General features: G+C 36.0%; 1 protein-coding gene across 2 annotated transcripts in view; it reads right to left on the bottom strand.

The window, feature by feature from the left end:
- The window catches only part of side-VI (sidestep VI), an 841483-nt gene that overhangs the window by 109641 nt on the left and 717253 nt on the right, over window positions 1–14589 (bottom strand). For both annotated transcript variants that reach the window (XM_074171294.1, XM_074171295.1), the window contains exons 7-8: window positions 13665–13828; window positions 3463–3607 (exon numbers count right to left, since the gene is read on the bottom strand). In XM_074171294.1, the coding sequence (XP_074027395.1) occupies window positions 3463–3607; window positions 13665–13828 (309 nt within the window). The remainder of the gene's footprint in view (window positions 1–3462; window positions 3608–13664; window positions 13829–14589) is intronic.

The raw sequence follows: 14589 nt of genomic DNA, 5'->3' as shown, positions 1-14589 counted from the left end.
CCCCTCTGGATATGTACGTTAAGGAGGTTGCGTTAATGGCCATGGTACGATTGCGCACGGCTGGTGTGAACCTCGAAGTAGGAATGGGTCAACTGAGGCTGGGCCTATGGCGGGAAGCCCTTACTGCGCAACCTCTGTAGCAGGCAACAAGAGATGCAATTGAACCCAGGTTTGTGTTCAATAAACCCTACAAAATACAAATCAAGCAGAACACAGAGTTAGATGCTACAAATGCAATATGGATTCATACAGACGTCTCAAAAACCAAAGAAGGCTCAGGATGTGGAGTGTACTCCAGATCACTAAGCCTAAGGATTGAGTGGGGAATGGGATGAAATACCAGCGTGGTCCAAACAGAACTGGCTGGTATCTCAATCACTACAAAAGAAATAACCAAGAAAGGACTTTCTGGCAAAAACATAGCAATCTGCAATGATAGCAGACAAGCACTATTAGACTTGAACAGACAGCATGTTACCTCAGGGCTAGTACTAGAGTGCCACCAAGATTTAGCTGAAGCCTCGGTAGATAATAACATTGTCCTGAGGTGGGTTAAAGGGCACGACAGGAGTGAAGCTAATCACATTGCCGACTCTTTGGCCAAGGAAGCGGCTGGACTGAGAATTTCAGGACCCAGTGGCACCCACGGCCTGATTACTTCGACAATTGCGGAACTGCTCCATCCTTGAAGAAAGGAGATGGAATCAAAGGATGTAATCTTGACAAGATCACCTTGGGCGACCCTGAGAAGCTGGCGCCGAAGAAATATCTGGCGATGACCAGGAAAAATCTACGCCTTACAGTAGGATTTATGACTGGCCACTGTCAGCTACGGAAACACCTACATAATATGGGGCTAGTGGACACACCTCTATGCAGGATGTGTGAACAGGAAGATGAGACTGTCAGGCATGTCCTGTGCGAGTGCCCGGAGTTATCGTCAATGAGAGAGTGTGTGTTCGGCGAGTCTTGGCCTACACCTGCCGATATAAAGGAGATGTCTCCAGCGACCTGTCCACTTTCCTGAAAAGAACAGTTTGGACGATGACCTAGGAGGACAACTCCTCGAGAGGATGTACAATGGTTCACATGTGGCCTAAGTGCGTGAGCTTAGACTCACCCTCCCTACTCTACAGATACAGATACAGAAAGCTGTTTGCAATTGAGGTCTGGTCCACAAGTGAATGTTTTTGGTGTTGAAAACTATTATAAATTTGATTTTCTTCATTGAATATATAATATATAAAGGGAAATGATAACATGTACAGCTAACCATTCAACTCCGTATTTCCGTGACTTACAACAAACATGGCAGTTCCTAATCCTAATACCCATATCTAGTTGTCATCAAAAGTATAATACATAACATCTCTCCGTTCAAGTTTGATTACTTACATAATTCAAAGTCTTGAAATTTTGATGTTATTTCAATCCTTCTTTTAGACTTTCTAGGGATGGCGGAAATAGAAGTTGAGGGTGATTTTGTTTCCAGCTCTGTTTTACTTTCATCCAGTCATGACACACTTATAATTAGTGTGTTCCGACCTGAAGAATTTACCGTTTCTCAAAAGTGGACTGTCATTTGTCTCATAGGCCCTAGGAGATGTATGAACTTTCTTTATTCCACCTTTCTCCCGAACTTTTTCTCTTCTGTAATAGTCATCATCCTGTTCATTTATAGTAGGCCAAAAGACTTTTGCTCTTCTAGTGTAATAACATTTTGGTTTTTCATGTGCTGATATTCTCTTTCCTTTCAGTGATATTTAGCATCAGCTCACTTTTCAAAATGGGCAGTTTCATTCTGAGTCTGAGTCATTCAGTATAATTTGTGATGAAGATTTGTTTAATTGATTGAGGGGTGTATTTCAGTATTCAATTAGCATCACATAAATATACGTACGCTGTACCTTAGCCTTCCTCAACATGTTTTTCGCAATCTGGATGGCTCGTTCCGCTTAACCTTTTGATTGCGGGTATACTGGAGACCTTATTGTTGATTGTATATCCTATTCTTTGACAAATAAATGAAACTGATTAATAACTATTGAACGGCATACTATCTGAAACCAGTGCTTCTGGTATACCGTTTCTAGCAAATATTTCGTTCAGTCTTCCCTTCCAATTTCTTGATTACTAACCAGTTCAAGAAATGATCTATTACTACAAAATAATTCACACCTATGAATCACAATACATCAGTTGCAATATCCTCTCAAGCTCCATCAGAAACTTCGTATGTTCCTTTTTTTTATTTCATTTCGAAATTTGTTACAAATTTCAAAACTTGCAACTTCATTTTTATACTCTTTGTTATTCTTGGCTGAAATATGCAATGCCTTGTTATTATTTTATTATTTTTTTCGTTCCCTAATGCTTCATGTGAATCCTCCAACATTATAGTCCTCAGATTCGAAGCTACCACTAATTTGTGATCAAGAAACAAAACATTGTACCCAATTGATATTCATTCTCTCATATTCCAGTATGAACTAGCAGGCCTTTTGACATAATGTCTATAACGTGGCAATTCATTTCTTTTGCAGAATTGGATCTTCATTGGTCTGTTTTTGAAAATCCCGTTTCCACTCTTCTGTAATTGCTGACTTTTTGGCAATGAAATTTACGACATTTTGAAGTTCAGGGTCTTCCCTCACTGGATTCAATGAATAAGCCCTCGGCAACGTATCGGCAATATACATGCATTCCCCAATAATGTAGTTTATTTTCAGCATCATCCTCCGTAGTCTATTCGTGAGAGTACCAATTTCTTTTTCAAGAATATTTTCGAGAGATTTGTGGTCTGGTCGACCTTCTGAAGGACGCTGAGTATTGAATTTTTTTTCCATTGTCCGTTCATTTCATAGCCATAAAAGACAGTTATAAATTCCATTTATTGGAATGAAAAACACTATAGATTCCTGGGCTTTCAAATTGGAAAATGGATGTAGTTTTAACTTTCTTCAATAACAACCTCAACATATTCAAAATACCTCATTAAAAACAGCTTTCTGTAGAAAAACATATGAGTATTATGAAATGACTATCACTGATTGGTTTCGTCTGTTTCGTATTGAATTGTAGAGCATTCGCAATAAAAATCGAATCAAACAATTAAGAGTCATATTTGTGAAATTTCGAAAGAAAAATATTTCGATAAACATATTCACGAATAGTTCAAAATCAATACACAATTAAATTTTTTGAATTATTGATAAACCTACTAATTCAATGAAGTAATATCAATGAAAATATTCATCACTGATTTTGAATAATTTCAAAAGACCCCATCGCCCCCAGTTGATATAAAATCACTCGACGTGAAAGGAAAGGAACGACAAAAAAGAGCTCAATTGTTAATAGAACAGAGGAGTTACGAGGAAGGCGTAGCAAACAAAGAAATCCCCTTCGAGACATCTTATAATTAACAATGTAGCGCTTTTTATATTCATTGGAAGAACTTACAGAAAACGTTCAATTTCACGCTATGTTCTTCTACACCGTTCTGGACCAGGTGATTAGATGCTCTGCACGTAAGCGTTCGTCCATTGTCTAGTCTTGTGGGGATGAATGAGATCTTTGACATGGTCGAGTTTCCATCTGGGGAGTCCTGCAAAGAGATTGTAATGATCAAATTACGATATTTTCGTGACATGTATTATGAACATGAGCGACTGACTTTCTAGCTCGTTGATATAACAATGGAAGTGTGTTTTTATGACTATTGAAGAATAACTGTTTCGAGTTGGATGATAAAATCTAGTAGGCAATCTTTTTTCAAACCAAGAACAGTTGAGATACATTATTCAACACTGACGGTGCCCATCAAAGATCAGGGAAGTTGTACTTTAATTAGTTTCATTCACAAATGAACCTTGAGGACTTGCTGACTCCAAAATATGTGTTTCGAATGGTTTTCGGGTTTTGCCATGGCCCTCGTTGGTAATGATATCCAAACGTTTCGACTGCAACTGCGACAGTCATCTTCAGTGTCATGGTCGAAGTACTCTTCTTGATACGTACGTTTGCAGATCATAACCATAGAAGATCATGGCAAAACCGGGAAACTATCCAAAAAATAGTCTCAAACAACTAACTTGATCACTGAACTGACAGTTCATTCAAAAAATATGATTCCTAACAAAATACAAGAAGAAAAACATAGACTCGGAAAGTGGACACTATCACATTAGAAATTTGTGATGTGGCGAAGAAACTGTTCTTTTCAATCTAAACAGCTGAATAAAAGTAGTTGAAAACAAATTTTGTTTCAGTTTGAAGGTGATTGACAATGTTTCATGATGAATTTCATTGGTTTGGACTTTCATTGTTTGATTTATAAAATGGTTTTGAAATCCCTGAAAGAAATAATAAAAAAAGAAGAATTGAAGATGCATAGCTGAAATTAACAATTATATTCATATTCAAAAAAAAAAACAAATCCTGAAATGAAAGTAACTTAAAATACAAGTAAAAATAGAACAGTTGAACAAAAAATGATAATAGAAAGTTAAAAAATTACAAGCCAATTTATTTCACGACGTTTCGATTGTCAGAATCCACAATCGTCTTCGGGTGATGATTGGACTAATTCCTTCGAGAGATGATTATTTATGGATAATTCAAGTACTTTCACTCATCTGCTCTTTCTTTTTTCCGCTTCACCGGTTAAGTGGGAGATTACTGTTTGATGTGAGTTGGCCATTTTTCGCTTGATGATGGATTTCCATATGTGGCGTATTTCTACGCTGGCTTGGCTGAATTTATTGTTTAACAACATGTATGCAACTTCTTTGAATTTCCTTCCATACCAATATTTCTCTCTGTGTATGATCTGAGCTTAGGACCACTCGATGTTATGTTGATGGGTCCAAACATGCTGTGCTATTTCTGATTTGCTGGTTTTCCCTTGCTGTGTGTGTTTCTAGTGCTCAGTAATGCGAATATTCAATGGCCTCTTAGTTTCACCAATATAGGGTTTTTCACACTCACAGGGTATCCAGTGAATGCAATTCTTGGAATCGCAGTCCGCCTTTGGTGGCTTGGTTTTTGTTAGGCAGCTACGGATAGTGTTTCCTCATCAGAAGCAGGTTCTCATATTGTACTTGGATCAAATTCTTTTTACCCTTTTCGATAATCCTTTGATGTAGGAAAGTGCAAGCACTGGTAGTAACGGCTTCTATTTCTTGCGAGGCTCCTGCTGTCTTTTAGCCAGAGTCTGTTCCACCATCGCTTTGGAGTAGCCATTTTGTTGAAGATAATTTTTGATGATGTCAGGTTCCTTCTCGAGACCTTTCTTTGTATTAAAGAGCCTGAAAGCAAGATATAATAGCAATGGTTGGATTTGTGGTTCAGATACTGTCTCGTGTGAATGGGTTTTTGGTATACAGATTTTTCCTACTTAGTGTCGGTCCTCTTCACCAATACGTCTAAGAATACGTCTCCATTCTCCATTGTGAAAATTATGGAAGGTCTTACGATGCTGATCTGTTTCAGGAAGGCGTCCAGTTCAGTTTTTCCATGGTTCCATATTATGAATGAACTCAACATATCTCAACCAGATTCGAAGCTTCTTGTGGGCTTCTTTAATGGCCAGAGTTCCAAATCACTTCATATATATGTTGGCTATGACTAGTGGAAGTGTATATTAAGCAAATTTTTTTTGCTCAATATGAAATTCTTATTTTCAACTATTCATTTTCGATTCTCCTTTTTTTATTAGTTTTGTCAGGAATTTTGAATCATTTTGTATGATATCAGACAATGAAAGTCCGAACTAATGAAATTCAAACTCGGTTTTGTCACAATAATTTGAAATAAGCTTGGTAGAGCACTTTTTGAACTCAGCGCTGAGATACCAAATGACAGATTGCAAATGAAATGTAATAAGTGAAAAAAATTATGTTGAACAGTTTCATTGAAGTAAAAAAGAAACAACATCATCAGATCACTCTCCTCAGTAATCTACGATGTGGATTATTCGAGAAAGTGATAAAATCATTAGGCGTAGTGTAACCTGAGTAAATACGTGAATACAACACCCAACGATTTTATTATTCCATCATCTCATCAATACTGTGGATTGCTGAGGAGAGTGGTATGATGACTGCTACACGGAAACCATCCAAATTATTTTTTAGTTTTCAGTACATTATCTACATCATTATTCACACCTCTTTTTTCGATGAAACCGTTCAACATAATTTTTTTACTCATTTCATTTTCAAACTTTTGGTTTCTAATTTTGATACTCAATTATGGAATTGGCCGCGGTGGTAGTGCGCCCGACTCACGATCGGAAGGCCGTGGGTTCCATTTCCGCCTCGGCCAGATATTTTTCTCGAGAGAATTTATCTGGTTGAGGCTGGGATAATTCTGCAACCGTGTTAGGAATCACACGTTAAAAGGTATGACCTCGTTAGTCCTTAGCTCGCACAAATTTCTCAACTTCTGAGAGTTGTCGTTCGTATGGAAGCGACAGCGTGAATAACGGAAAAACAGGCTGACAGACAGAATTCTCCTCATTGCTCTCTATCTCATGAACCTGCAGAATCTACTCGTCTGTTTTCAGCATTCATACTGTTAACACCGTTGTCAGAACTTATAGAAATTGTAAATTCGAATTCAATAAATCCTTTCAGAGAAAAACTTCAGACAGTCTTTGATTTCATTCATCATGAAATGTCAGAAATCTGTGCAGAACTCATGGCTAACTCCTTGTGGAACACCCTCAAATTCAAAAGAAATTCTTCGGTGGACTTTTCGATGGACTTTTACTCTTGCTGTAAAATTTATTTTTTAAACAGGGATAAATGATCATCATCATTCATCACGGTACAACAAAAATAGTGGTTGGTCAATGCTCTCGAATGCATAACATCGAATCCATGGAAGAGCAAGTATATGGTTTCACGGAGTTTGAAAACATCAAATATTAAAAAAAATATATATTCACCCATTTTTTGAGATAAAACTTGCATATTAATTTTTTCTAAGGATAAAACATAAGCACTACAGGAAAATATTCAAGGCGCACTAACAGCGGTGCCTGTGTGAATGTAGTGATTCACATTGGATTAGAATCGCTTTTCGGAAAAACGTTCTCAGGAAGTTTATCCCACATGAACGCATTTCTCCAAATGGAAGAGTTCTCAAACAGCGAATTTCGAGGTATACTGAGTTGAACTTCGGAACGACGAGCAGCTACAGTCCGTCGCGTATTTCTCATATATACCGCTCTTAGTGGAATCAAATGTGCCAAATCACTTGAACACTTCCCGTGAAAGTATCTATGGAAGAGAGACAAATCTCCAACCTTCTTTCGATGTTCCAGACAATCAAGGTTGCAAGTGATGTTTGCGTCTTTAATCAGGCAGATGGCTCCTTTCTGGATGGAATCCAGCAGTTTCAGGTTATGCTTTGTGGCGGAGCTCCATAGATGAGAACAATATGTCATAGAAGGTCTGATCTGAGCTTTATAAAGCATCAAAATTGTGTATATAGTTTTCTGGTTTGGAGAAGTTTCACTAGCTTTCGAGAAGCAACTTTTGTAATTCCAGCGACATGTTTGTACTAAGACATGTTGGTGTCCATTTCAACCAGAAGCAGAAAATGGAATTGTCTGAACTGACGTAAATGTATCCGGTTCGGAGACATTTATTTTTTGGAGAAAATTTATGGCTGGGATTTTGTGTCATTGAATTGCACCTGGTTAGTTTCACTCCAATTCGAAATCACTTCTAGATCCTCATTAAGATATGCAACCTCCTGCTGCCGGAGAAGATGTGCATCCATCGCCGATGTCCTAGGATCCAAATGGAACGACGAAACAAGTGTGCTGTTGTCAGCAAAGCAATACATTTCATTCTTGGTTTTTCCCAGTAAGTCGTTGATATAAAACAGAGAGGGGTTGTTCCGTTAATAACTGACTATTTAATATTACAACGATGAAAATAAAAACAACAACAATAGAAATTAATTGGCGCTCCGTGGCGACTTCATTGATTCCAGTGGCGCATTTGCTTTTTCAGCTGCAGGAGAACCCGGAAAAACCTGCAGCACCACATCATCTGAAGATTTTGATCTGCCAATGTCCTCTCTCTCATAAAACAAAATGTATGGTGTCTCCAGAGGCTCCAATAGCTTCAATACATCGCCAGAACACTTCGTGACACGACTATCGTCAAACTTAAACCAGTCCCTTTCGTCTTTGACCAAGGCGTAATAATGACCAAATTCAACGCCAGAACCACATTGAACAATGACTGCATGAATATTATAATAGTGGTCTGCTAGATCGAAGTAATCTTCTATTTCGAACCGTCCGTTAACCGGCCGTTACTTGTTGAAGATCCATAGTAATTCCATAAACTACAACTCACGGTTGTATTTTTTTTGAAATTTGAAATTTGAAAACTATATCACGACATGTATCGCTAACAGAGTAGCTTCTTCAACTGTGATTTGAATGCATATTCAAATATTCATATCACTATTGAAGAAGCTACGACATGTTTCTCTAACACAGTAACTTCTTGTACAGTGATTTGAATATTTGAATATGTATTGAAATCACTGTTGAAGAAGCTACTGTGTTAGCGAAACATGTCGTGATATTTTTTTCAAATGAGATTTGTAGAGGTCAAATCGTGAGTTGTAGTTTATGAAAAAATATGTATTACGCAATGGTGAAGCTCATAGAGTTTATTTTTGTCTATCACAACTGGTTTCAATTCATGAAAATAAACTTTAAAACAAAACTTTCTATTGAATTTATAATTTCAATGAATATTGCAATTCAAAAAGTGATCACGTGAATGGTGGTTCGTCAATACTAAAACTATTATTGTTCATCAATAATGGAAATATGAATATTTTTGAATAGCATTGAATATTTCTCTCCTGAAATTTTAATAATAACAAACAATGCTTTCGCAAACATGAATTCATATACAGATACATTATTCGAGAGTGATTGTTATTACGAAGTGTCGCATACGTAGTAGTATATTTTGTATCACAATATTATGATCACAAAGAAAACATTCTGCCACTGTTATGACTATCCGAAGATTCGTTTCGGTTTGTCAATTGGAACAGAAAAAACATCTCCGAAGCGGTTCAAAAAAATATGAAATGATGAATATCTATAGAGTGTATTTCTTTAATGTCCCCCCACTTTAATTTTTTGAACGGGTCGACTCAAAAAATTAAAATTTGGGATAATGAAATCAATGTATGAATACTTCATTTTAAAGAGCAATTGACAGATGTAACTTTCAAAGTGGCGACTGGGCGCCATCTGGAAAAAAAATCAAATAAAAAGGGAGGTTTTGTGATACATCTTTTCAAAGCTCCTGACAAATACTTCAGAACCATAGAATATAAAGTCAATATCTTCAACTACTACGGAATGGCGGAACTTCTAATAATTGCCTCAATACATTGACATTCAATTACATAATATGAGGTAATAAGCTCAAGATCAGTAAGAAGACACTCAAAATGGTTTACTTGAACTTCTTGACCTACGAACAGCCTATCCGATATTTCACACCTAACATTTTTCGAAAACAGTAACGTCAATATCTCTACAAATATTTATGATTCTCTGCCGTATATCCAATATTGAATTAGGTTCAGTTTCGTACATCTCTTGCTTCAGATAGTCCCATAAAAAAGTCCAAAGGTGTCAAATCTGGCGAGCGGACTGGCCATTCTGTAGGACCTAGACGGCCAATCCAACGACCGGGAAAAGTAGTATCCTAATAATTTCTTACTTGTCTGGAGTAATGTGATGGTGATCCATCTTGTTGGAATACAATATCCATATCGAATTCATTTGGATTTGCTTTGATGATTTCAGTGATGAGAAGGTCAACAGTAGTTTCCAGCATATTAATTCACAGTTCCCCTTTTGAATTTTTATCAATAAATAGAGGTTCTACAATATGGTTTCACAATATTCCTTCCCAAATGTGATTTTTTCTAGATATTGAGTATGTGTTTCCCGGAAAATGTGAGGGTTGGTGTCAGTCCAATAATGGGAATTTTGTCTGTGAACATTGTCGTTTGAACAAAATGTATATTCGTCACTAAAACAAATATTGTGGAGATAGGTAGCATGCCTTGCATTGTTTCCGTCATAATTTCGCAGAATTCTGTTCTTCAGTTAATTGGTGTACCATTTTAATTTTGTATGGATGATACTTATTCCTCTCCAAAAGTCTCCAGATAGTAGAAGGAGACACCACAAATATTCGCGACGGAATGAGTTGACTGTTCAGGATTTACTACCATCTCACCAATTATTTGCACTAGCTATTCTTCCGGAATGGACGGATGACCTGGGGGCTTTTTGTTATGTACACTATCGGTAGTTGTGTATTTGGACAAATTATTATTTCATTCTCCCAAATTTAAATTTTTTGGGTTGACCCGTTCAAAGAATAAAAGGGGGGATATTAAAGAAATGCAGTGTATATTGAGAGATTATTGAAAAGCGTACTATTATTACCAATAAAATAACACGATGTGCGATTCATCAGCAAATAACAGTTCATATCAGTTGAGGTTTGGTTTTCGAAAAACCTTTTGAGAAATGTATTTTGCTCGAAACTCTCCGTTTCAAATTACAGGTAGACTGGATATGAAAAGGAAAATTCATCTGAGAATGAAATAATGCAAGTTTCAGAGTTTCGTCTTTTTCATCGGTAATTTAGGCAATAACTCAGAACATTCAGATTCCACAAAAAATGACAAGACCCATGTTTAACCATAGAACAAAAAAGTGTGCCAGTATCAAATGATGGGCAGGCGAAGATCTAAGAATACCCTTCACGCTGTGGTTAATGGAAGATTTGTGAATCCGTTTTTAACGATCTGTTGATTGCAATCGTGAACAATTAATTCATCGTGAAAAATTCTGATTTCCTTGGTAGGGTTCACGTTTTGGTAATATGAATAGCGAAAAGACCATGAGTTCATGAGAAGTGAGACAAATTCTTTTTCAGCAGAAATCTGTACCTATTGGTAGGGAAATTGATGTCAAATCCGAATATATGTATGAAAGTTTTTTCGTTTTATTGGGTATCAGTCTTCTTGAGGGCTAAAGATAGAACACTTCATCTTGTATTCCAAACTTTCGTAAAATTTCATATTCTTTCTCAAGAATATCTCCAACAATTAAAATGGAAGCAAATAATGAATGAAAACAAGTATGAAAGACATTCATCAAAGTTAGATTATTGAGAAAAAATTGGCATTTACAAAACAAATAAAATTTTACAGATGAAATATAGCAAAAAGATAGTTGAGAAGATTGATTCGTCACAGCACCCAATTCAATTGAAATATAATTCTGCTCAATTTTTGCATTTGAAATTTTTCATTCAAACTATTTCGTGTTTCACTAATATGACTATTTCAAGAAACAATATTTTAATTTTGTTGTGTTCCACTGCTGATTTTTTTATTATCATATATGAAAATCCTCATATGAAAATAACAAAACAAAAAATTGCTTTTTGAAATGGTACATATTAGTAAAACTTCACATATAGCATACTTGAAGACTAGCTGTTAATCAAATTATCCAAATGAACAATTCCTTCAGGTCAGTCTCAACACACCTACACTGTAGATTCATGAACTGATACCTAAAAGAAAACAACTAATCCCCTGGTTGATAACACGACGGGCGTTGGATTATATCAAACAGGTGTCAGTGCAGGGTTCTTCACAGAAATAATTCCTGTATATGCTGTTGGCGATACAACTGCCGGTTTCAAATTTTAATTATTGAAACGGGCACACCTGCAGACCGGTTTTGGGCTATTTGGCCTCTCGTAAGTGCAAGGTAATGTCCATCATCAACATGAGATCAATGATTTTTTATAAATAAAAATCGAATTATGTTCAGAGTATCATTTCTCGAACCAGGCTTAAGCGAACGACAAGCAATATATTTGCCATCGCCCCATCTGCCCGTAAACGAGGTAACCAACCGCATATCCGAATCGCCCAATTCCTTGTATAAGGAATAAAACTCCACATATAGTAAGGTGGAATAAGTACTCGAAGACTGGCTTGATCTAATCCAACGCCCTTCGTGATGTTAGCCAATGGAGTAGTTATTATTCGATAGGTGTCAGACCATTAACCAGTGAAGGTGAGGTGAACCTGGCCTGAAAAAATTTAGATGATTTGATATTAGTGAAAGACATATTAGTTTGAATAAAAATCTGGAATACAAAATTTGGGAGAAATTTTCAATTATAATTTCAGTTTTTAATAACTTGCCAAAAACTAAATTGAAATATTTTCTTATTACTCAGTGGGCTATGCTTGAAGACTGGCAGTTAACAAATCTAAAGAAATGAACTTTAAATGTGAAGAAATTTTCTGTGAAGATTTGTGAAGATGTAGCCAGGGAAGTAGTTGTTTTCTGATAGCCGTCAGTCCATTTAAGCTACTGTGTAGGTATATTCGAGACTGGCTTGACCATTTGAAGTACATTTGTTTAGATTTGTTGACTGCCAGTCTTCAAGCATAGCCCACTGACTAATAAGAAGGTTTTTCTTCATCATTCAGGGGAATTGGGCAAATTACGGATATGCAGTTGGTTAGTACCTCGTCCACTAGATGGAGTGACATTTTCTTGTTTCGCTCCAACTGAGGGAGAGGAATGAAATACCCTGAAAGAATTCCGATTCGCAATTATGGAATATCATTGACTTTAGGTCGATGATGGTCACTATCTTGCACTGATGAATGGCCAATGAGCTCGAAACCGGCCTGCAAGTGTGCCCGTTACAAAATTGAAGGTCGACTCTTTCAGTTTTATTGCCAATTGCATATGCAGGAAATTTTCTATGAAGATTCCTGCACTGACGCCTGTCGGATATATTCCAACGCCCTCCGTGGTATTAGTCAGGGAAGTAATTGTTTTCTGATAGGCGTCAGTCCATTCAACCTACTGTGTAGGTATATTCGAGACTGGATCGAACGTTTAAAGTTCATTTCTTTAGATAAATTGAAATAAATATCAGAGAATAATAGATTAGAAATATATTTTTTTGATCACTACAAAAAGTACATGGGAAAAAATATGTTCAATCAATTTTTTCGGCTGCTGTGACAAATCATTCTATTTCATAGATTTTTTGGACTGTCAAATTTTATATGTTCCGTAAATTCCAATTTTTTTCTCATCATTCTAACTTTGATGAGTCTCTTTTATTTTATTCAGTTATCGGTTGCTTCAATTTTTAATATTGTAGACGTAAATGTATTGAAGTAGACGATGTAGATGTATTGATGTAAATCAAGAAAGGTTAATGCAGTCAAGTTGCTGGAAAATAATTCCATGAAAATCAAAAAATAAATAGATAAGTACCACTTTGATCACTCCATATTGATTTCAATTAAGAACCACCGATAAACAGCTGTTTCATCCTATAGGGCATCATCAGTACCGTCAGTATATACATGTATATTTAGCATCAGCTGGAAATTAATCGTACAAAATAATATATATGACTTGTCGAATGATTTCACGATTCTTTCTTTTGAATCATGAATCTACTTAAAATACTGAAGATATACAAGATGAATTGTCTCGCCTGAAAATAATCCGTTGTTTTGATTTTGATCTTTAGAAAGCTCACCGTTTGCGAAATATTATATTTAGGTGGTTGAAGCTCTTTTCCGTCCATAATCCATGATATTTTTGCAGGGGGCCTGGAACCCACTGTTTGGCATGGTATTTCGTACTCTCTATCTGCAGAAAACGGATTATTGCTGCTTAAAATTTCCACCGTCAAAGGACGAACTGAAATAAAAAGTACACATTGTTAATGATGTGAAAATTACAGATCTTGGAAATGTCGAATTCTCAGATTATATAGGAATTCAAGGAATTATAACTAATTTTTCGATAATGTATCAAAATGTCATTCCATAATTTGGTTTCAAGGATTATTTTGCATAAATTCTTTTTCGAAATATCTTTGAAGGAGCGAGAATTGTTAAAGGCTTCTTGAATTTGTACTTTTAATGAATGGTGAAAATTAATCAATGCCAATTTCTGAGAAAGTGAAATTTATGTTTTCATTTCGTGTTCTGATTGATTTCCGAGAAACAATATTGATTTCTTCATGGGGAGAAAAATAACTTTTTCATATGAAATAGATTCGTGTTAATACAAATCGTTTTCTATTTTAAGCGGGAAATATCATTACTCTTTGTGGGTCCATTAATAACAGGTTGTACAGTTAATCGCATTCATCAAATTTATTCCGTAACTAGAAATACAACTACATGCTTCCTACTGCGAATACAATTCATAATTGTTTCAGTTGTTATAACCGCTTTGTTTCGGAAGTGTTTATAAATTGACATTCGAACTATTCAAATCACTATTTAAGAAGTTGTTGAAGATATCGGTATATTAATTTAAGAAAAAATTTGTTTAAAATCTGTTTTTCCGTTAATCAACTGTTGGCTCATGCCATGTGGTTCTTCCGTAAATTTTTGGCATGAAGCGTGTGGCAACGAAGTTCGTTCAAAAATTAACGATTTTTACCAAAAAAA

The sequence above is a fragment of the Leptinotarsa decemlineata genome, unplaced genomic scaffold, assembly GCF_025532065.1.
Source record: "Leptinotarsa decemlineata unplaced genomic scaffold, Ldec_3_MD MMD2_tig00000010_RagTag_RagTag, whole genome shotgun sequence".
Lineage (NCBI taxonomy): Eukaryota > Metazoa > Arthropoda > Insecta > Coleoptera > Chrysomelidae > Leptinotarsa > Leptinotarsa decemlineata.
The sequence above is the reverse complement of the archived record's forward strand: the minus strand, read 5'-3'. Positions and strand labels throughout refer to the sequence as shown.